The sequence below is a fragment of the Capronia epimyces genome, assembly GCF_000585565.1.
Source record: "Capronia epimyces CBS 606.96 chromosome Unknown aczIQ-supercont1.2, whole genome shotgun sequence".
In the NCBI taxonomy this organism is placed as follows: Eukaryota; Fungi; Ascomycota; class Eurotiomycetes; order Chaetothyriales; family Herpotrichiellaceae; genus Capronia; species Capronia epimyces.
In genome coordinates, this window is record NW_006912905.1 from 3,939,198 (window position 1) to 3,961,470 (window position 22,273).

The window sequence follows — 22,273 nt, forward strand, 5'->3', positions numbered from 1 at the left end:
GATAGGATCGACACAATTACACGGCATTACCATTATGGGTTAAACAACTAGATTATCCTTCCCTGTCCCAGGCATCGACTTCTCTCTGCCGGTCTTGGCGGTGGTACTGCAAGATTTCTGTTTATGGTGTAGCAATTTAAAGCCCCATTGAGGACTGCCAGTGCCTTCCAAGTACCCATTTTCCCAAACCATGACATCCTGGGCGTGGGCCGCGAACCGCACTCCCCGTCATCACCGAGGCTCAATCCTCAAAGCCGTCCTCCCATCGACATGGACTTTGATGACCGCCTCTCCTCTATCATCAGCGGTGAAAGTCTCCTGCGCGAAGCCATACACGCCCCCCGGTAGGAGCCTCTTCAGGCCCAACTCGAAGGTGCCACTATCGGCAGATGGATATAACACCAGGTCGAGGTCCTTGGACGTCTGCGAACGCGCCTTTGCCACGAGAACGCCTGGATAGGGCGCATGATCTAGAATCGGGCCTGCAAGAGTGGTTTTGGAGGGGCCCTGCAGGTCAATGAAGTCAGCCGACACCGGCACCGCGAAAACTGAGCACACGCAGCCATATCAACGACATACCTCGGAAATAAGCCATTTCCAATCTTCCAGACGCAGCAGGGATGCTCGCACCATACAGCTGTTATTACTATTACTCACTCCTTTCAGAGCCGTGGCACCCGTCTTGGTGGTATATTTCCCGACGCCCGCCACGCACTGATCGATCGCGGCTCTCCGGATCTTCTCGTCGCCATACTCACCGGCCACGTAGGCGAGCATAGGTAGGAGAGCATACTCGTTGCTCTGGTAGCAGCCCGGGTCGATCTTGTCGGCGCCCACTAGGCCCTTCAGCTCCATCTTGCCAGTAGCCTCGTCATAGTCGATATTCTCGGTGCGGAAGATAGCCCACATCCTCCTCGCGATGTGGTCGAGGTGGCCCCTACACAACATGGCGTTCACCAGGTCGGTCAGAGCCCCACAGAGCCCCGGGATGGTGAAGCCAGTCAGGCAACTCCGGATAGGCAAGATACTGCCATCGGGCTCGGTGAAGTTGGTGACTAGCGACGCTTCGAACCGCGGCAACAGGTTTTTGGAGTACGAGGTGCCGAAGATACGGTCGTAGACGACCATGCCCGTCATGCCCTGGAGGTTGCACGGCGTGTAGATCCAGTTGGGCTCACAGGCAAACAGGCAGAACTCCTCCTCCGCCCACTGTTTAGCTATGGCCTGGGCTAGCGAATGGATGTCGTATTCGTACGCTTGCTTCTCGGTGATCTGGAACTTCAGCGACCCTGGCTGGGCGTAGTGCTGGTCCCCGGTGTTGGCGACGTGGAGCGCCACCCCTTGCAGCAAGAAGCCCGTCACCATGATATTTTCCTTCTTGACCGGGTCGAAATCGGTCGAGAACTTCCCCCACAGAGTCTCCCATTTCCAGAAGTTCAGGACCTTCGGCGTGAGAGACTTCTCAATCACGTTCTTATGCGCGGTGTTGAGATAGCCATGGAAGTTGGGGGTGTAGATGCCCTGATACGCGCCGAGGCAGTACATCATCTCGTACAGTTGATAGCGCAGGGCCGATGTCTGGAATTGGTCGATGACGGTGAAGTTGGTCCAGTCGTCCAAGGGCAATAGGGCTTGGTCGATGGTCCATTGGATGTCCCTAAGCTCACTTTGTCCCAGTTCCCGATCCTCGCGAGATACGGGAGCGACGGCAGTCGCACCAATGGTGTCCAAGGCGGCGGGGATGAAGGCGTTTCGACTGTCTCGCTTCTGGATCCCGGCTTTCCTGGCTCTGGCCGAGAGTCGATTGAAGTACAGAACGAACCCGGCCACGAGAAGGGCGCTGACCACGTCCGCACGGTCGAACAGCTCCGGCCCGGCCACCGCATATGCGCCGCCGGCAGAGAGGATCCAGAGGCCAATGGGGAAGGCAATGCCGCCTGCGCCGAACCACGCAAACAGGGTGACCGGGAGCAGCACGTATGTGAGAACAAGCAATGCAGCGGCTTGCCAGTTCGCAGCCGCGATGTATCCGGCACCTGGGAAGAGCAAGGTCACGGCGGCAGCCCTCGACTTGGGGGAGAGGGAGAGGTCGATGACATGATGGTTATCAAACAGGATGAGCCCAGTTACCACCAAAACAGTCCACAGGCGCAGCGTCCTTCTCTGTGCGGCCTGGCGAATTTTCCCATTGCTGGTGTGATCGGGGATGAGTTCTGGCTGGACTGCATGCTCGTTAGAGGATTCTATAGAATACAGAGTATAGGGCCTAGAAGAGCCATATGTACCAAGGTCCTTGTTCTGGTCAAGGCCAATAGCGCCTTTGCCGTTGGTGGCTGTCTCTGATGGAAGAACACCGATGGTCTTGAGTAGGGCCGACATCATGGAGATGGCTTTACCGCACATGCTGTGGCTATGGGAGCATATTTGCAGAAAGGAGCTCCTGATCGAGTTAAGTAATATCTGTCTTGTGAGACAGACCGTGCAGGACAGGATACGACAGGATACGACAGGATACGACAGGACAAGACAGGACATGGCAGGACATCTTGTGTGTGGCTGTACAGTATCGTACGGAGTACTCCGTACCAATGCTCCAAAGAAGCAGAGGGGCTCAGGTCAGGGAATTCCCCACCGATGGCCGGAAAAAGGGAAGAGTCCAGCAATGGTCAGATATTTCTGACGCCGGCGCCCTAGCCAAGTACTCACCGTACATAAGTTGCCCCAGGAGCCCCTGTCGTACAGCAAATAATGCGTACCACTGGACTGTACAACAGAACCCTGCAGGGTCTGGGGTTCAGGGTTCCTGGGCAGCGGGAAAGCGAGTGCCTGGGTTTCCGAAATGCCTCGGACAGAGTTGCTGTATGTACTACTGAAGTACACTGTCTTCCCTATGTCAACGTTATCAACATTGCATGAAGCATTGGGATAGTTACAGGATATCTTTCTGTGTTTGTCCCTTCCACTCGGAGCCTCCGCATTCACCAGCCTGGCAAAGGAAATGGCGATCTCTTCGACGACAACGACACGATACTCGTCGCGCGAGGAGGTTGAGTCGAAGCTGTCCACGCTGCGCAAGACGTTCCGCTCGGGCAAGACCAAAGACCTCGCGTTTCGCAAATGGCAGCTGAAGCAGTTCTGGTGGTTGGTGACGGAGAACGAGGACAAGATCTGCCAGGCGCTCGCCAAAGACCTCAACCGGACCGAGTTCGAGACGTATGGCAGCGACATCCTGGGCCTGAAACAGGACATTCTGGACCACATTGAGCACCTGGAAGAGTGGGCGGCCGACGAGATCCCCGACGCCGGGTTTCTGTTTGGGACCTTGGGCAAGGCCCGAGTGCGCAAAGAGCCGCTGGGCGTCGCGCTCATCATCGGCGCCTGGAACTTCCCCTTTCTTCTGCTGTTGCAGCCCATGATTGCCGCCATTGCCGCCGGCTGCACCGTCTTGCTGAAGCCGTCGGAGCTCTCGAGGGAGACCGAGGCGACGCTGGTGTCGCTGGTGCCCCAGTACTTCGACCCGACCGCCTATGCCATCGTCACCGGGGGCCCGCAAGAAATGCAGCACATCCTCAGCCTCAAATTCGACCACATCTTCTTCACCGGTTCCGCCTCCGTCGCGCGCCATATCGCCGCCGCGGCCGCCAAACACCTGACGCCGACCGTGCTGGAGCTCGGCGGCCGGGGCCCAGCCATCGTCGGTCGCACTGCAGACCTCTCCATCGCAGCCAAGCGAGTCGCCTATGCCAAGTTCATGAATGCCGGCCAGATCTGCTTGTCGGTGAACCACGTCTTCGTGGATCCCGCCGTCCATGACCAGTTTGTCGCCCAGCTGATACTCTGGAATGATCGCTTCCATGGTGCAGACAAGAGTAAGGGCAAGGGCGAACCCTCGCAGATGGGAAAGATAGTGAACGAGAGACATTACGACCGGCTGCAGTCTATCTTGAACAAGACCCACGGGGACATTGTATATGGAGGTTCGGGCGACCGAGCGGCACTCCAGTTCAAAACCACCGTGGTCGACGGCGTGCACATTCACGACTCGACCCTCTCCGAAGAGCTCTTTGGTCCCATCCTGCCGGTGATCAAGGCGAGCACCGAGGAAGCAGTCCACCAAATCAACCATCTGCCTCATCCGCTGGCCATCTACATTTTCAGTCAAGATGATAAAGAAGTCGACTATAGTAGGTTCTCCTCCCCTGCCCTCTTCCATTCCATTCCCACTCCCCACTCCCCCTCCCAGCCAGGCTCGGCTGGTTGCAACCAGGTGTGACATGCCAGTAACTGACCTATGCGCGCTGCAACAGTCCTCAACAACACACAGTCTGGGGGCGTCACCGTCAACGACGTGATGATGCATGCCGGCGTGCATGGTGCGCCCTTCGGAGGCGTGGGTGAGTCCGGCTACGGATTCTACCACGGCAAGTACGGAATGGAGGCCTTCTCGCACAAGCGGACGGTGGTGAACCTGCCGTTGTGGGTGGACAAGCTCATGAGCTTCCGATATCCCCCCTTTGTGCCCTCGAACAAGTCCAAGTTCGAGGTCAAGAACCGTCTGGGATTCAAAAAGGGCGAGACTTTGAAGGATCAGAAGATTCGCAAACTCCCGCGCCACAAGGTGTCGTGGAACACGCTGCTGGTGGTCGCCCTGGCCATCGCCATCGGCTGGGGTATTGGGGCTAAGGCTAACTACTTGACTGGTGAGCGGGAGCGGCTGTGGGATTCTTTCAGACGAACTCCGTTCATTGCGAAGCTGGGGCTATGATGGCCTGGAAGATCCGCCTATGTATGTACAGTATAAAGAATACACGGGAGTGAAGGGCAGGCACTCCCCGATCGTGGCACTGGGCCATTATAGTCTCTGACTATAAACATACATACTATCCAGCCACTATAATCAATGGTCGCTGTCTGAAGAGCGCCGCCTTGATCGCGTGAGAACCTTCGTGCTTGAATTCATATCATGACGCAGTACAACTTAGGGGTTACTATTTTCACATTCCAAGCCTTGGATCTTTATTTGGTCTCACTACTGCCCCCCACCCTATACCAAAGTCGGTTCAATCTTCAAGTGGCCGACGGTTGCTCTGATTGCTCCAACAGCTTAACCACCTGAGGCCTCAACTTGACATCTCTGGGTTTCAGTTTGATCCAGAGAGGCGGTTTCTGCCAGAGAAGATAGACCTTCTGATCCAGCCAGCCTTCGATCGCGGGCGTGGCTTCGATATCAAAACTAAAAAGCATCCTCGCCAGGAGGAGACGCATCTCGACGTAAGCCAGGCTGCAGGAATGCCAGTCAGCTCATGGTTGCGTCTAAACAAAGGCCATGCATGGGGTGGGAGGGAAGGCTCAAGCTTACTTGCGGCCAATACAATTGCGTGGGCCGTAGCTGAACGACTGCATGACGGATCGATCGTCCTCCTCAAACCAGGACTCCTTTAACCAGCGCTCGGGCAGATATTCTAGGGGTCGCTTGAAATGCCTGCCAGTTCGATACATTGCCCAGTGGTAGATAGCAACTGTCGTCTGGAGTATGTACATGTTAGTATGAGATACGGTCAGAGGGAGAGGCCTCCTATTGCCGGAGAAGGGTGCTTAAATGAGGAACAAGTCGCACTTGCGCGGCCCCTGACTTACATTGGGCGGCACATAGCTTCCTGCCAATGCCTCGCCAACAACGGTCCGCCGGGGAAGAGCACCGGGGACGGGAGGATACAGACGGAAGGTCTCGTTGAGACAGGCGAGCATGTAGTCGAGCGTGTTAACGCTGACAAGGTCGATTTCCTCTTCGGAGGAGAATTTAGTGCGGATCTCTTCGACCAGCTTGTCCAGCACCGCGGGATGCTTCAGCAGATAGTAGGTGATGCCGGAAAGAAGGGTCGCGGTGGTTTCACTGCCGCCGAGCAGGATGGTGTCGGCGCTGGCAATGAACTCCTCGGGCGTGAGGCCGCTGTCAGGAGCGGCCATTCGCGTCATGAAATCCAGCCGGTCGGTCTTCAACTCCAGGCGGTGCATGGCTTTGTGCTTCATCAAGGCCAGGTGAGCAGCAACCCCTTGTTTGACGCGCTCGGGGGTCAACAGCTTCATCAGCCGGCCCACCAGCGGGTAATGGTCCGCGGCGCGCTTGTAGGTACCTCCAACGATGACCTCGAACATGAAGTCGATCCACGGGTGGTATTTGGACGTTTCCAAGCATCCGAACGACTCTGCAAATGCCAAATCGCCAATGACATCAAAGGTAAAGAACTGGCGGCACATGTCAGCGTCACCGCTTCCCAGCCAGAGACTATCCCAAACCCTACATTGTACCATGTCACTATGTCGACTGGCTCCGGCTTTTTGCTGAGAACTCGCAGCCGGGCGATAAACAAATCCACGTAGTCTTGGATGATGGGCACCTGGTCCTGCAGTGCCCGCTCGGAAAAGCCATGCGACAGCAGACGCCGCAGCTTGCCGTGCCGCACCGAGTCTGCCCCGATGATGCTCACGTCGCCCACTGAGGTGTTCAGGTAGAAGTTGGGATCCTTGGGAATCTCATGTCTGCCCGGCCGAGGCCCGTAGATGTCCTTCCACGCCCGCGCGTCGATGTACGCCAGCTCGTCAGGGGCAATGCGAACAATCTCGCCATACTTCTCGTGCGCCTGGTGCACCACAAATGGCAGGTTGCCGCGTACCAGAGCATTGGTGTACCATAGACGGCTGCACCGAGCCAGGAGAGGCCCGGGGTAAGCAGCCAGCGGGTGAAAGTATAGATTGTAGACGAGCTTTGCGCCCAAAGATAGGACGACCTGACCGATCGTCTGTCAGCGTGCACAACATCCAGACAGGCACTCACGGATGGTACAGACAAGAACCACAAGCACAGCGCCATATGTCGTACTGGTGGTGGTCGACAAGGGCCAACCTCGATCCAACACGGCCGCCATTGCTTCACCTCAGCCTCACTGGGGGCCGTCGACGAGTGTATGTCAGTTCTCTCCCCTTTTCGCGGGTATGGTTTGGCGGCGGGAGTTCCATATCCAGTGGTTTGGTACACATATAACCGTCTATACCGTGTACACCTATGCCATCCAGACCTATCAAAGTCTCTCCCGTTGCGAGAAAAGTCTGACGGCAAACAGCAAAAGGGAGTCACCAGAGCCAGTCACATAGATGGACCCCGCATTCGGAACCATGGAGATTGTCTGAAGCAAATTCCGACCAACCGTCAACGGCGGTTACCATGCCCATGGGGTTCCCCACAACATTGCGGCGGGAGATACTCTGCTTTTAGCAAGCAGCCTCACCACCGGAATTTATTTATGTGGAGCTGCCGAGGTGTGCTGGGCTGCCCTGGACCTGGACGGTTAAGGTAGGTACATACTGTTTGACAGTGGATTCAAGTAGACAGCCCAAATACCCCCGTTCTTGCAGGTACACGGATTCTCTGCATGCCCTTGCTGACCCTGAGCTCCATCTCGATCTCGATCTCGCAAGCAATTCTGGTTTGATTCAGGTCACTGACACGATGGCCTCCGACACAGCAACCAACGGCACGGCCAATGCCAATGGAACCAAAACTGGCATGGGGAACCGGTCGGTCACCACGACCCAGGGCAAGGCCAGCAAACCGACGGACATTGAGACACGGCTCTTCATCAACAATGAGTTCGTCGATGCCTCGTCCAAGGAGTATATCACGGTGCGTAACCCGTATGACGACTCCATCGTCACCGACAAGCTTCACAGCGCCAGCGACAAAGATGTCGATGCTGCTGTGGCGGCGGCGCGCAAAGCCTTCAAGCCGTGGGCGGCCGTTCGACCCCAGGAGAGGACCGCCATCCTACTCAAGTTTGCCGACCTCATCGAGCAAAACGCAGACAGAGTCGCGGCTCTTGAGAGTGTGTGTGGCGGCACGGCGCTCAGCTTCATGAAGTCCATCCACGTGCCGTTCTGTGTCCGCACCTTCCGCTACTACGCCGGCTGGTGTGACAAAATGGAGGGGGAGTCCTTCCCAGCAGACAACGGCTATCTCAGAATCGTCCGGCACCAGCCTCTGGGTGTTTGCGCCGCCATTATCGCCTTCAACGGGCCGGCCATCATGTTCGCCATGAAGGCAGCTCCCGCTCTCGCGGCCGGGAATTGCCTGGTCATCAAGCCCAGCGAGAAATCTCCGCTCTCGACGCTGTATCTGGCCCAGTTAGCGGTGGAGGCGGGATTCCCGCCCGGCGTGCTCAACGTGGTGAATGGCACCGGCAGCGTGGGGGCGGCCATTGCAGCCCATCTGGATATCCAGAAGCTTTCCTTCACCGGCAGTGTTGGGGTGGCCAAAAAGATCGCGGCCTTGGCCTCGGGAAGCAACTTGAAGAAGGTCACGTTCGAGCTGGGCGGCAAGTCTCCCAGCATCATCTTCCCCGACGCCAATCTGGACGTGGCCATTGCGTGGTGCACGCGATCCATCACCGACTCGTCCGGTCAGGCGTGCGTCGCGTCTTCGCGGGTCTACGTGCATCAAGACATCAAGGACGAATTCCTACGCCGGTTCAAGGAGAGCTTTGAAAAGATCCACGACACCTACGGGGATCCGTTCGACGAGAAGAAGACAAACGGGCCCATTGTCGACCACGTACAGCACGAGAGGGTCTTGGGGCTGGTGGAATCTGGCAAGCAGCAGGCCACGTTGGTCACGGGCGGAGCCCGGCTGCTGGAGTCGGGCTGTTTCGTCCAGCCCACCATCTTCGCCGACTCGCTCGCCGATGCCCGAGTGCACCGGGAAGAGATCTTTGGGCCGGTGGTGGTGGTCAATTCATTCCAGGACGAAGATGAGGTCATTGCCACCGCCAACGACACCGACTATGGCCTGTCCGGCGCCGTCTTCACCCAGGACATCAACCGTGCCATGCGGGTGGCGGCCCAGATTAACTCAGGCACTGTGGGGGTCAATTGCTGTGGTATGATTGATCCACAGGTGCCATTCGGCGGCTTCAAGCAGTCTGGCATTGGGCGAGAGCTCGGCAAGTACGGCTGGCTGGACTACACGGAAACCAAGACCGTGTATATCAAGTGAGTAGCCCCCCTATCTTGTTTGTTTTTGTTGTGCCAAGCGTTGGAAATTAACCGCCTGGACAGTGTATCCTACTGAGCCCCTTGGGTTGGGTGAGATAACCCCTATCACGACTTGCATGGACCTTGTTCGGTTAGTTCTCTAAGTACTGACGAGTGATGGAGATGGAACGGTGTGACAGAGCCAAAGCCTAAGCCAAGGAGTTGTAGAATGTAGATTGTCTGGTGTAGGCAACAAGATGAATGAATGAACAAGTCAAAGTCAACCCATTCATTCATCCTTCCATCTTTCCATATTCATCCACCCCCTACAACAACATTCATTGTTTCCAATTCGTGGTCAGGCCTCCGTCTCGGATGGCCGATGTGCCCCCAAAGCTGTCCCAACACTTCTCCATCGTCTCATCACAAAACTCAGGCCTCCATCGGAGATAATGCTTCTGGCCCACCACCTCGACGGCCGCCCCGCTGGTGACTTCCTCCCGCTCCAGCAGCGACTGGACCACACTGGCGATTTTTTCCAGGGGCGTAAAGGTGTCCTGGTTCATCTGCTGGAAGGCCTCGGCCGGCATCAGCCCCGTCGCCACCGCCCCGGGACAGATGCAGCTTATGTGGATGTTCTCGGCCCACAGCCTGGATGCCAGAGCGCGCGTGAGCCCGACCATGCCGTGCTTGCTAGCCGTGTACAGCGGCCCGTTGGGCGCCGGGTAGATGCCGGCCGACGAGGCGAGGATGATGATGGAGCCTCCCGCCGGGCTGTTCTTGCGAAGAAAGTGCAATCCCAGATATACGGTGGCGATCGCGCCGTCGAACATGACTCGGCTGGCCAGCATGTTGGGCGATGGCGGCAGTCCGTCGGCCGTCTCCTCCTGTTTGGCGTAGAAGCTGGCTCGTTCGACAATGCCGGCATTGGCGAAGACTGGGAACCCCAACACCATTCATGATTAGTTAGAGTACCTACAGTACATATCACGCTAGTTCCACCGTGGCGCTGGGCGGAGGGTGAAGGGTGAAGGGCGGAGGGCGGAGGGCGGAGGACCTGTAAGGTTACCCACCAAAATCAATGCGTCCATACTCCTTCCACGTCTTGCCGAATGCATGCGCCAGCTCTTCGTACACCGTGACATTGGCCTTGGTGAAGATGCCGCCGACCTTCTGTGCCGCGGCCTGGCCGTCGTTCTCGTTCAAGTCGACGATGGAGACTCGCCAGCCCGATCTAGACAGCGACTCGGCCACCGCCAACCCCATGCCGGAGGCTGGTCACAGTTAGACATGGGGCCAAATATGTGATTGGAATCATGCATCTCAGCCTGTGCTGTGCTGTATGAGATGCACCGTCTCGAACTTGCCTCCTCCTGTGATAATGGCCACCTTGGACGTCGACATGATGGATGAATCTGACTCTCCTTAGAATAGATGCAGATGGCCGTCAACTCGCCCGCGAAGCTACAGACGAGCCCGTAGCCTCTTGTATCGACCCATGATAAGACCTTGTGGTCGACTGATTTGATTTGACACAGCGGAGGAGACGGTAACGCCGCCGAGATTCCGGACCGCTTGCTTGGCCAATGTCAGAAAAATCCGTCGGATTGTCTCAGGCCACCGTACCACACCCACCTCGGCTATTACTTTAATAAGGTTAGTTGTGCGATATATGGATCGATTGTACACTCACTGTACTAGACTACGGAGTAGATAGATCCGAGCCCCTCTCCAGTCCAAGGGCATCCCATCTTCCAATCGAGCACCTTTGCATAATTACAGCTGACCTCGGAAATATCTCCAGGGTGATAGCAATCGTGGTCGAATACCGCCGGCATGTACTGGCCATGGAGGAGTTGATGCTGGACATATGTACAATATCCGTGGACATATATAATATCTGACATCCAGCTGAGCCTCAACCCTGGACTAATGGACTTTATGCTGTTGGCCAATAATCATGCAATTAGAGCCGACAGCAACAGGCCCCTGTCCCCAGGCCTTGCTGAGCATAGGAAGAACTCTATGCATTCATGTCTACGGAGTGCATGGAACAAGACTGGAAAGGACGGTAATGTAGATCGGTTCTAGCCACCGCTGCCAAACCCAACCACACCCAGTCTGGATCTCTCCCCTTCCTCCTTCCTCTTCTTTCAGTCTTTGGTGATATATATCTTCTCTTTCCCGTCTTTGTCTTTACTTCTAGCGAGTTGCATACGCGAGTAGCAGTAGCATTCGTTCTGGTCACAAGTGCACATCTAATGCTTTTCAACGCGAGAGGTTGGGAATTGACGCTGGGCGGCAGTCCCGGCCTCCACTTACCAATCGAAGAGTTGCTATTACTGTTGCTGGGAAGCCCGTGAATTTTCGAAGACAGCGGTTGCTTGTATTGAGGTGAAGGTTTTGATGGGACGCCGGTCCTATCGCAGAATGCTGCTAACTGGCCTGACCGGGAAAGATGCGACCGCTGGCAGTTCTCAAGTCAGTAAAGTCCACATCCAAGGCAGCTCGGATACGGATATCCATTAAAGCACCCACCATCTGAACAGTCTAGCGAAGGATACTTGTCTGCGAACTCCCGACTGATCTTCCATTGAGGATGCTTGTCGATCCCATAGTTGGCTGACAGCGGGTGCTTCTTCGCCGTGAGTGAACCGTCGGGAAAGCTTGGACAGCTGCTGGCTTTCGAGGGCTCCCTGCCCCCGTCAACAGCTACCTGCGCCATACGGAGACTGATCTCGTTCGTGATGGATCGTATAGCTCGATCGTAGGGGCCGGCTATCAAGGTCGTGTGTGTCATACTCTTGTTTTGGATAGGCGAGAAGCCGGAACAGTCCATGTTCGGGAAGACCCTACTGTAGAAAAGGTCCACTACGCCGAGAGACACTCGTATCTGGCGCACTTCGATGACGGTGTGTAGAACAATGTCGTCGATAATGTCATCGATCTTGGACCGTCGACTCAGCAGAATCAGCTGGTCACGAAGCCGGGGCCAGTTGATCAAGTCAATGACCAGGGGGTGCCGCATGCCCTCGGAATACTGGAGCGGCGTCGGGCGGTACGGCTCCGGGATGGCCAGTCGGTTTGCTGTGGTGGGCTTGATGCGCCAGCGCATGATACATTCGATCAGCTCGCCCGCTCCCTAAGACAAAGGACACCACAGTAAGATACTCGTCTGCCACTCGGACTCGGGGACCCAAGAGAAGACTTACCACTCCGTACACGTAAGCATCAAGCCCGGCAAAGACACCTAGGACATTAGTGGCAATGGCAGCCAAGTTGGCGACCATCTGATCAGTGACTCGGTGGACATATTGCTGCTGGAGGGCCACAGGCGCGCCTATGTTGTCAGCGTTGATGGGGATGTTCAGCATCTGCAAGACGTAGATGATGCAGCCCCATTCGACCAAATCGGCCAGCTCCTTCCCCGACAGACGAACGGCATCTTCCATGCCAGTGGTGGCGAGTCCCATCTGGGTTAAATCCAAGCTCGAGCCCAGGTCGAACGTTGGCTCGTCGATACAGTTGAGTATATTGGTCATGTGATCGAAGTCGGCTCCAAGGCCGTCGAAGCCTGGAAATGATGGGCTATCCTCGTTGACGTTGCTCTCCGCCGCAGGAGCAAGAGAACTCATCTCGTCTCTGAAGCATTCGCCGGCCAGGCCGGCCGTAGAAGTGCTGTCTTGTTCGCGAGAGGCCTCGGCGCCATCGAGGTCAACTCCTAAGAGACCTCGTGGAGACATGCTGGCAGATGGTGTTGGATCAGTCTGTGGTACCGTCGCCGAGGTCTCTGGCTCGACATTGCCATCTTTGGACCGGCCCAAGATCTCATCGAATATTTCATCGTCTAATACCGAGGGGTTAGTCATCGATCCCAGCTCTGTAAGATATTGGAGAGGAGGAGGGAGAGGAGGGGACGGCGGCCGTCGTACCAGCGGTAGTCGCTGCGCTGTTGCTAATGCTGAGCAGTTTCTTCCTCATCCGGAGCAGGGCAGCCTTGATCTGCTGGTTCTCCTCCAGCAACTTCAGGTGAGCTTTCATCAAGGCAGTTTGGTTGTCATCAGTGCCCCGGCTGGCCTGGATCATGTCCAGAAATGCAGCCAGGTGCTGCGTCTGGGCCAGCTGTTTTTCCCGCAAGCATTTCTGGGAGATGCGGTTCTGGGATCGTTTGCGAGCAGCCTTGTGGCTTTGCGCTGCGTCTACTGGGGAGGCGCCCACTTTGGGAAAGGTGTTGCTCCTCTTATTGGTGCCTCTAGCTCCTGCAGTCGACATGTTGAGCTTTGCTATGTCGTAGAGACCCAGACCCAGACCCAGATTCATGCAGTGTAATGTGCGGCAAGGGCGAGGACATGTGAGGAGCAGAGAGGGTTTGATGTCGGCGGGGAAGGAGGGGCAAGGGGCTCTAAGTTGGTATGTACGATGATAAAGGTACAATTATCCGTATGTGCATTACTGTATGTACGTATTTACTCCGTACGGGGTGTCCCAAGTCCCGCATCAGTATCCGGGGTCGGTAAGACTCGGACCTGCCCCCGGGCATGGATTGCTTGTTCTACTGTACGTGCCCCGGAATTAAATCAACTAATCCGTACCGCTACTTACGGCACAGCACTATTTTATCATCGTCCATGCCATTTCAGATCTAGCCGGTCACCGGCCATTCGGGTTCATCTGCCCCCAAGAAGCAACTGCCAACATCATATTTGAGTCGCGTCTCGCCCGAGTATGCGATTGGCGGCCCGACAAAGGTCACTGTTTCCCCCGGCTCCCCGCCCAGCCTGGCCGGCAAACTGGTGAAGTACTCCTTCTTGAAGATCTGCGGGGATTTTTGCTTCACGCTCAAGAGGGTCTTAGAGACGAGTCTGTACATGTCATCGTAGTGCCGGAGACCCAGGACAGGAGTGCCGGCGTACTGGGCGCGGAGGCGATCTTGGATCGCGGTCGAATATTCGCCCTGGGCCAGCAGGAACTGGTTGTAATAGTTGAGTGACACGTCGAGCCGATGGCTGCCGCCCTGCTGGTTCCTCGCCACCAGAGCTGTCATGATCCCAATCAGGCCAATGAGCCCGGTCTGGTAGTCGCTGTTGGGAATCAACGGCACCACCGGCTCGCTGTCCGGCAGGTTCAGGAAGCGGCCCATGAGATAAGAGACCCCGGTTACACAGTCAGAGATCTGCTGCCAGCCCGAGCGCTGTGAAAGAGGTCCCGCCCAGCCATAGCAATTTTCACGCACATAGACAATGTCTTTCTCGGCCAGGGCCTGGACCGCTGCAGGGCCAAAGCCGAGGCGCTCCATCGCACCAGGCCTGTAGCCGTCAACGAAGACGTCGGCGTCCTTGATGAGTCTGCGGAGGACTGACTTGCCGTCTTCGCTCTTCAGGTCCAGCGCTACATCGCGCTTGCCCAGGTTCCCATCGATCAGCAACGGGCCCATGTCTGGGTTGGAGAGACAGGATATCCGAACCACCGTGGCACCAAATAGGGCGCAAAGCTTTGTTATGGTGGGGCCCGCAATGACGCGAGACAGATCCAGGATCTTGATGCCTTCCAGCGGACGTCTGGTTGAGCTGGGACTAGGGGCCGGCCACGCAACTGGCGTCGGCGTCGGCGTGGGAGACGGGAGGGTTTTGAGAACGTATAACGAATGTGATGCGATGGCCCGGCCCTGTTCTGTTTCTCTGAACTCCTCGGGCGTGTAGCAGATGATGCCCGCCTGTCGATACTGCTCATTGGCGGTCCGGTCCAGGCGGGCCGCCTCCCACTCTCGCGTCACGGAGGAGAACAGATTTATCGCGGCTTGTTCATCGAGCTCTGGCTTCGAAGGTGGAAGACCAAGCATGGTGAGAGTCTGCGTGGCATCCATAGAGCCATGAAGATGGAACCACCGGCCATCTTTGGTGGGGTAAATGTTTGTTGACAGACGGCGGTACGTTTCGCGGCTGTTGCCCCGATCATACTGTATGTATCTGCGGGCAATGCTAGGCTCTTGAAGCGTCTTGCCGCCGACCGTGACCAGCGCTGAAGAGACAAGAAACAGGGTCGCCGCATCTGAGTCTACTGACACTTGCTGCACGATGCCATATCGCTCATGGCTTATCAGGTTTCCCAGTGTAGCTGCCAGAGCCCACAGCGCCGTTGAAGTCTCGGTCATCTTACTGGGGCCTGGCAGCACTGGCTGCTGTGTCGTGGTTCGGTCGATAGTCGTAGCCTTGACAAACTGCCCGATGTTGGCAGGCAGCTGAAGGCGTTCATCTTTCAACAGCACATCCCGAAAGATTCTCTCCGCCTCGTCCTGCACCGAGCCATCCTCGCTCGAAGATGACAAGCGCGATGCAGAGTTCTCGCTGATCGGGCCAGATTGAGGCACTGGAAGCGGCTTTGCCTCTGTCGTCAGAGCCATGTTGGACTCAGTTCCAACGCTGCGCTGGCACACGGTCTTGCTGGTGGTCCAAAGGGATGCGCGATGGGCACCGAGATATTATCGACATGACTCTGATGAGGTAGAAGTGCACAACACTAAGGAAGGGGCCTCGGCTTTATGCACGGAAATTGGGGTCAGAATATTCACCACCCCGTGTCAGACTTTTCTGATTGAATTCAGTACCGTGGCTCTGGCTTTCAGGGGAATGGGACCATTGTCAGCAGCCCCTACTATTCAGGACTGTAGACCAACCCCGACTTAAGGCGCATGCTGGTACACTAGTAGAAGTGAGTCGGCCATGGAGTTTCTCATGTTGGATGGCACCTAGATGGGGTTACAGTAAAGTATAGTCTGGCCACAATTGCTACCTCAAGGATGTCTCTTGGTATGATTGGGTTCGGAGTTACAGTACATAGCTACATAGATGCTTTAGGCTCGAGGGATGCCGACCTGGCTTACTGTAGGAGCCCCTTAGCCTAAGGAGCCTGAGCCCCTAAGCCCTCTTAGCCCCTAAGCCCCTAAGCCCTGAAACCCTGAGCCCTAAGCCTACCAAAGCCCCTAATCCCCTAAGCCTCCTGAGCCCGGGATGGTACCCCGGACGACGCACTATATTCCCCTCTGCTAGGCCTTACTTACTCTTCATGTGAATTATGCAGCAGTGTACTCCGTAAAATTTTGCTCATCAGCATTTCTGGATATTTCTCTTGACCAATATCTCTGTGCTCGGAATCACCATGACATCCATACCTAAGACTAAAGTCGTCCTCGCGGGTATTTCGCCACTCAAGAAAAGACAGGAGCGGTGCGGTCCCCTGACAAGACGACGGAAGAGTGTGGACTACTCATTGCTCGTCCACGCAGTAATGTGGACGAGTGGCATAACAGTGAAGATTGCTTCGTGTATATTGACTCGGCATGAATTTCATCCTTAGGCCTAAGCATGTCACTGTGGACGCTCAATTTTGCAGTCGGGTCGAACAAGTCTTGCAAACCACACCACCACTATGATCAACCTCAGATCTCAAGTGGTGGCGAAGTCCAAAGGGGTGCGGCGGAGCCTTCACAGCGCCATCGCCTGAGCGACTTCCAGGAGTGCACATCTAGAGATACAGATTTATGATGAGCCACGGGTCTTTTACGCATGGTTGGAGACTTTGCTCCCATCACCATGCTCTGCCATGAACTAAGATATAGTAAGTTGCACGAATGATTGGGCTCCTGGGAGCTGTCATTTTCCCGTCCTACCTAACATCAGCATGTTGTAAAACGGCCAATGGGCATAATGTGCACTTTCCACTCACCAAGCCTGCAATGGTGACTGGCTATCTGTTGGAAGTCTTGACGAAGGTGTTGGTGACTGCACTTGAGTGCACATAAGCTTGGTTCTGTTGATCAGCTAGGTTCATATTAAGTCGGACCACCTCGTAACGCACAACCTACGTAATACTCAACGTACGCGTTATACTACGTCGTTTACATGCCACTCTATACAGAGGCTCTCGAAGGTGGTCCTTAAGAGTACCTTAGACGCCGCCTATACCTCTCTAACCCTATCTCGACGATCCTACTCCTCCTAACGTCGCGTAACTCGCTCCTAAGCCTCCTTAATATCTATAATAGAAGTAAACACCTTATTTAAGTCTATTCGGACCTTCGTACGCTTCGTAGTGCTCTTCTCCTATCGGCTAATAAATAACTATTATAATTAGAGCGATTACTCGGTAGTCTTTTATAGAAGTACGTCGATCGCCTTCGCCGCCTTATTAAGTAATAGACGAGGCCCTCTATTAAGTAGTATATCTCGATAAGTATCGAACGTCTATAATCGAAGATATTATCTACTTATAGGTATACTCCTAGTAATACTTACTAAGAGCCTCCGTTTACGCGTATACGAAGTTTATAAGTTAACCTAATTACGATTTTTAGGGGTCTTATAATAGGAACGCTTCGTTAAGGCTCTTCCTAAGACCCTCTAGTTATTATAGATATCTATTTCGAGTTCTAACTCGTTAAAATTCTAAATATCGCTCGTACGAATATTATAAGTCTTAAGAACGCGCTAAAAGTAATTAAAGAAGGTTCTTAGAGTACTCGAGAAGGTATTCTCTATACGTAGATATTTAATCTTTCGATCTACCTTCGATAGTATATCTAGTTAACGCTAAAGGAAGCGTACGATCTAGTTATAGCCGACTAAAGAAGGTCCTCCAGAGGCTATCAAGAGAAGCCCTATAAACTCTCGTACCTATATAAAGATAGAAGAGGCTCCGACGGTATCGAGGTCTATAATCTATCGTACGAGGAGTTGCTCTTAAGTATAAGATAGGAGCTGTTATACCTCGCGAGCCTGTTAACGAGTATTTCCTCCTCTTAATCGACGCGTTAAGGTATAGCGGCTAATATTAAAGGCGATAGCGGCGGCGTTAAGAGAGGGGTAGTCGCCGCGTTCGTATACGCGAATCGCGTCCTATAGGGTTTGCTCGAACATAATAGGTATATTAAGATAGTTGTAGAATAATATATACTATAGTTGGTTGAGAACGAGTTGCTTAAAGTTGTAGTTACGCGTGTTAGTGGGTATGATGAACAGTTGTGCATTACGTAGGTTGTGCGTTACGAGGTGGTCCGACTTATGACAGACTTCGACGTAACCAAATCTGACACATGCACTCCATTGCCAAACCACAGATGGGAGTCAAGCCGACTAATCGGGCGGGATGGTCAAGCTCACATCCAGTAACGTCTTGACTCCACTACTTTTGATCTTCCGAGTCAAATACCCCGGACGATCCAGGGTCGTCTCGATGACTAGCTCTGTAGTCTGTAGTCTGTCGTCGGTTGTCCGACGAAGGGGCAATTGTCCGAAGTCTGGAGTAACAAGGCCCCATGGGGATCGGGGGGACTGGGCTGGGCTGGGGATGGGGAAGTGGAGGGATCGACACTGTCATGAAAGAGGGATATTGCACACTAGCAGCTCACAAGGCCGGGAGCGGGATGAAGCAGAACAAGATGGATTGGCGAGTCCAAGTCTCAACGAGCTTGAGATACGCCAGGCTAGACCAGATGCTCTGTGTATATCGACGACCAAGCCAGTCACGGAATCAGATTGGATGAGGTGACGATGTGTGTAGCTACGAGAGTAGTTGGTTGTGGTTGTGGTTGTGGTTGAACTGTGCCTGCCAAGCACAATGCTACATACGTGGAGAGAGACGGTCACGTACGGCACCATCGTCCACCTCCACCTCCAGCTCGATGCCTTCATCGAGCTCACACTCCCTTGCACATCCTTTCATCTTTCATCTTTCAATCTTCGTTCAACAAACACCTGCGTCTGGACATTTATCATTTCGGCACGATTACAACAGCGAGTGCGGCCGGGGGGAGTGCTGGTCGCTGCGCAAAACCATACTGTATGTCATTCTTACTACATACACTTTTGCTAGGATCGGCCTGATTTTCGGCCATCTCCCCACAGAGTCACGCCGACCAGTTCCGCCGACCAGTCAAGAGGCCAGGCAGGGTGCCACACACAGCATTTCCCCAGACCCTACTTGCCTGGTGGCCAACCGGGCCTATCTGTCACTCTGGGGATGGCTAGGGGGTTGATCAAGGGGAGACGCGGGGGCTCCTTAGGCCCCTCCGGAGGACGATGTCCTTGGCCCCCCCCGGACGAGGCCAAGCTGGGGCCGAAGATTTAGGCCCTGCATCCTGCCTTCCCTTTCAAGAGGCGCCTATCTCGCCACTCTTGTGCTTAAGCAAGATCCATCCATCCCGTACCCGCCGTCGTCAACCTCCCGCGTGCGCGCAACCCAGGACAAGGCTCAAGGCTCTGATATCCTCCACGTCGAAAGCCAGCCAAACATGGAGAACTCTTCACAAGGACAGGGAGCACCTCTCAAGGTGGCCAATCTCCCTCGCTCGGCATGCGAAAACTGTAAAAGGTAGGGTGGCTTGTGGGCACCAAAGCCTTGTCGAGGCGAGGCTTTTGCCAACTGCTATGTTCGTCGGCTGACTAGGGTTGATGTAGGCGAAAAACAAGATGGTAAGTCGCCGGTATGTGAGGCAGCTATCCATGATAGTTGGCCGGGCATCGCACCGCTGAATCTATCATCCGGCTCTCGATCCTGACTCCCAGAAAAGTGATAAATCCCTTCCCGGATGCGATACTTGCGCGAGACTCAACCAAGTCTGTTTGTATCCCAGCGAGCGCAAGCGACCTGGACCTCGAGTGGGTGCGCAACTTGTTTCCCGTCGTGCCTGCATCTGGCGAGTCTAACATGTCTACATCTAGGTTCCTTCAACAAGAGAACGCGTCGGGATTGTGCACACGCCTTGGGACAGATCAGACAGCAGCAAACTCCAAGCAGCTCTTCTCAGGGAGACAAATCCAGCGTCACCCATGTCGAGCATCCAGCACAACTCTGCCCGCTGGGCTGCTTGCCTGGGAAGACCAGGAGACCATCCGAAAGCGTAATGGATGTGGACGGCGAGGCCTCTTCGACAGAAACAAACACAAGGACAGACTTGACCGCCAATAATGAACCTGGACCCGCTAGCCTGTGGCTGTTGCTACATCCTTCACACGAGGAAAGCATTCTAGGAGGGTGTCGAGAGACTCCGCAGGTCAATTCACACCGTTGCCCCTTGGGCGAGGTCGAGCTGGACTCGATGAGTCATGCGTGCCATGAGCTGAACATATCGGTCGATACTATGCATACGCTGTAAGTCTAAGTCTTGAACCCTGATGGTCGACCGCTTGGGGCTATCTTGGTAGCAGCTAACGAGAATGCACTATCAGGGTGGACCTCTATTTTGAAAATATGACCGCATATTCTCTGTTTGACCGGCCGTCGTTCGACGAGAAGCTCAGGTCGATCAGCAACCCACTGCACCTCAGCTGCCTTTTGGCTGCCATGTCCGCATTCTCGGCACGCTTTGTCGCGGAAAGCCATGGGAGCGACTGGACTGATCCTCTCCACGAGCACCCCAGTAAGATCCCATGTCCCGACCACTTCCACCAACTGGCTCTCCGTTGCGAGGAGGAGGCGTTGACCGACTGCGGAGATGATGCTCCTCCTCTGGACTTTCTCCAGGCCGTCATCTTGAGCACGTGGTTCCAGCTGATCAAGGGCGTCCGTGGACGATCCTGGAGGTGGTTAGGTATTACCATCCGAATGGCGTACGAGTTGAATCTCCACCTCATTGATGCTGGCAAATCTGAAGATTGGGCGCCCTCCACGCCCGCCGAGGTACAGGAGTGGTGTGCCGATGAAGAGCGGAGGCGGGCCTGGTGGGCCATCTGGGAGATGGATGCTTTCGCCAGCACCATCAAACGCCTGCCGACGGCCATCAAGGCGTCACAAAACCACACCCACCTTCCCATCGAGGACCGGTTTTGGATCGGACGCCAGTTCCATGCCAGCTGTCCTCTGAAAATGGAGCCTATGGACCGGTGGAAGTCGCTCCAAAGAAGCGGCAACGAGAGTCCCGTGGCTTGGCTCATCCTCGTCGCATCGTTGATGCAAGATGCACAGGTCTCGAGTCCCGGAGGCGCGGTACATCACCTCACAGCAAAGATCGGCAGAATGGAGCCTGGGGCTTCACAAGAATCGCTCTCGTCCACGGAGGAAACGGCGCGGGCTCTGACCGTGACGACGCATGCACTACAATGCACCCTCATGACCTTGCCTGATGCACTCTGCTACCGAGATGAGTATCTGAGCTTTTCATCCCCCAACCAGGCCGAGACAGTTGACCGCCGGAAAGTGGACAGTGCCAAATACAGCATCCATCTCACCGCCCAGCTGGCCAAGTTCATGATCCACTCCCACAGTCTGTTTGGGCAATCATCCCCAGAACCGGGCGACACGGACCATGAAACTCGGAGCAGTGGTAGACGGAACTCTTCCTCAGACCCCCCGCACAACTCCAACGCCACAGGGGGGACCAAGAAAGTGATCGACCGCCATGCCCTGCGGCATTATACGGATTCGGCCAACAACGTGCTGGGGATCATCAACCGCAGCTCCCCCAACCACATCCGATATGTGAATCCATTCATGGCGAGCACCGTCTGGCTGGCGGCGGCGGTGCAAATCGTCGAAGCCAACATTGGGACCCCAAGCAAGGACAAGGTGATCCAGGATTCCAAGGTCGAAATCCTCCGGTTGACCTACGAGAAACACGTGAGATTCTGGGACACGCCGAGGACGCTGCTACACGGGCTTGATGCGCTCGATGCACACCTCAAATCGACCATCTCCTCCAGACACGTCAACGGCACCTCCGCCCAAGGTGACAAGGGACAAGGAAACGGTAGTCATGTGATCAAGGACTTGCCACCGATGACACCGCAGGAAAGAGGGCCGAACTTGACAGGAACCGGACATTCGATCATTTTCCGACGTTCAGTGACCCCCTCTGCCCAGAATACGGCCTCGAGCGCCTCCCACGCCTCTACCAAGCTCGTCCCAACCGTGGAGGAAGACGTCTTACTCGGGCCGAGCGTGGAGGACAATTATTTCCCCGACTTTGAGCAAGCTCGGGAGCTGGATTTGGACAATTTAGGCTTCGACTTTGATTTGGGCTTCGGCATGGCCGCCGATCTGGAATGTTCGCTTATGGCTCAATGGAGGATCCCAGACTGAACTTTGACGAGGGTATTTACAGTTTACAGTCTGTCTTGAACGTACAGTAGTAGTACAGCGACCAGGTGTTCATGCATGGGTTTCCTGACGCTCGGCCAACTACTTATTCCTAATACCAGCTAAGTACTCTGGTGAGTCTGAACATGGTCCTAGAGAGTGTTTCATCAATGACATAATA

At 55.1% G+C, this 22,273-nt stretch overlaps 8 protein-coding genes across 8 annotated transcripts; 3 read left to right on the plus strand and 5 right to left on the minus strand.

The window, feature by feature from the left end:
- Nucleotides 1–231: 231 nt before the first annotated feature.
- On the minus strand, nt 232–2,379 carry A1O3_03237 (uncharacterized protein; the record flags this gene model as incomplete). Its single annotated transcript, XM_007733375.1, has 2 exons — nt 232–507; nt 580–2,379. The coding sequence occupies 2 exons, from the start codon at nt 2,377–2,379 to the stop codon at nt 232–234; spliced, it is 2,076 nt and encodes a 691-aa protein (XP_007731565.1).
- A 619-nt stretch (nt 2,380–2,998) lies between these two features.
- A1O3_03238 (aldehyde dehydrogenase (NAD+)) lies at nt 2,999–4,765 on the plus strand (the record flags this gene model as incomplete). The annotated part of the gene is made up of 2 exons (XM_007733376.1): nt 2,999–4,184; nt 4,308–4,765. 2 exons carry the CDS (start codon nt 2,999–3,001, stop codon nt 4,763–4,765), a joined length of 1,644 nt encoding a protein of 547 aa, XP_007731566.1.
- A 302-nt stretch (nt 4,766–5,067) lies between these two features.
- A1O3_03239 (uncharacterized protein) lies at nt 5,068–6,926 on the minus strand (the record flags this gene model as incomplete). The annotated part of the gene is made up of 5 exons (XM_007733377.1): nt 5,068–5,281; nt 5,360–5,526; nt 5,638–6,246; nt 6,303–6,800; nt 6,849–6,926. 5 exons carry the CDS (start codon nt 6,924–6,926, stop codon nt 5,068–5,070), a joined length of 1,566 nt encoding a protein of 521 aa, XP_007731567.1.
- A 581-nt stretch (nt 6,927–7,507) lies between these two features.
- A1O3_03240 (uncharacterized protein) lies at nt 7,508–9,046 on the plus strand (the record flags this gene model as incomplete). The annotated part of the gene is made up of 1 exon (XM_007733378.1): nt 7,508–9,046. One exon carries the CDS (start codon nt 7,508–7,510, stop codon nt 9,044–9,046), a length of 1,539 nt encoding a protein of 512 aa, XP_007731568.1.
- Nucleotides 9,047–9,362: 316 nt separating this feature from the next.
- Nucleotides 9,363–10,290, minus strand: A1O3_03241 (uncharacterized protein; the record flags this gene model as incomplete). The annotated part of the gene is made up of 2 exons (XM_007733379.1): nt 9,363–9,961; nt 10,098–10,290. 2 exons carry the CDS (start codon nt 10,288–10,290, stop codon nt 9,363–9,365), a joined length of 792 nt encoding a protein of 263 aa, XP_007731569.1.
- A 1,216-nt stretch (nt 10,291–11,506) lies between these two features.
- Nucleotides 11,507–13,296, minus strand: A1O3_03242 (uncharacterized protein; the record flags this gene model as incomplete). The annotated part of the gene is made up of 3 exons (XM_007733380.1): nt 11,507–12,166; nt 12,237–12,871; nt 12,957–13,296. The coding sequence occupies 3 exons, from the start codon at nt 13,294–13,296 to the stop codon at nt 11,507–11,509; spliced, it is 1,635 nt and encodes a 544-aa protein (XP_007731570.1).
- Nucleotides 13,297–13,666: 370 nt separating this feature from the next.
- Nucleotides 13,667–15,424, minus strand: A1O3_03243 (uncharacterized protein; the record flags this gene model as incomplete). Its single annotated transcript, XM_007733381.1, has 1 exon — nt 13,667–15,424. One exon carries the CDS (start codon nt 15,422–15,424, stop codon nt 13,667–13,669), a length of 1,758 nt encoding a protein of 585 aa, XP_007731571.1.
- A 4,844-nt stretch (nt 15,425–20,268) lies between these two features.
- A1O3_03244 (uncharacterized protein) lies at nt 20,269–22,095 on the plus strand (the record flags this gene model as incomplete). The annotated part of the gene is made up of 1 exon (XM_007733382.1): nt 20,269–22,095. The coding sequence occupies one exon, from the start codon at nt 20,269–20,271 to the stop codon at nt 22,093–22,095; it is 1,827 nt and encodes a 608-aa protein (XP_007731572.1).
- Between the last annotated feature and the right edge of the window lie 178 nt (nt 22,096–22,273).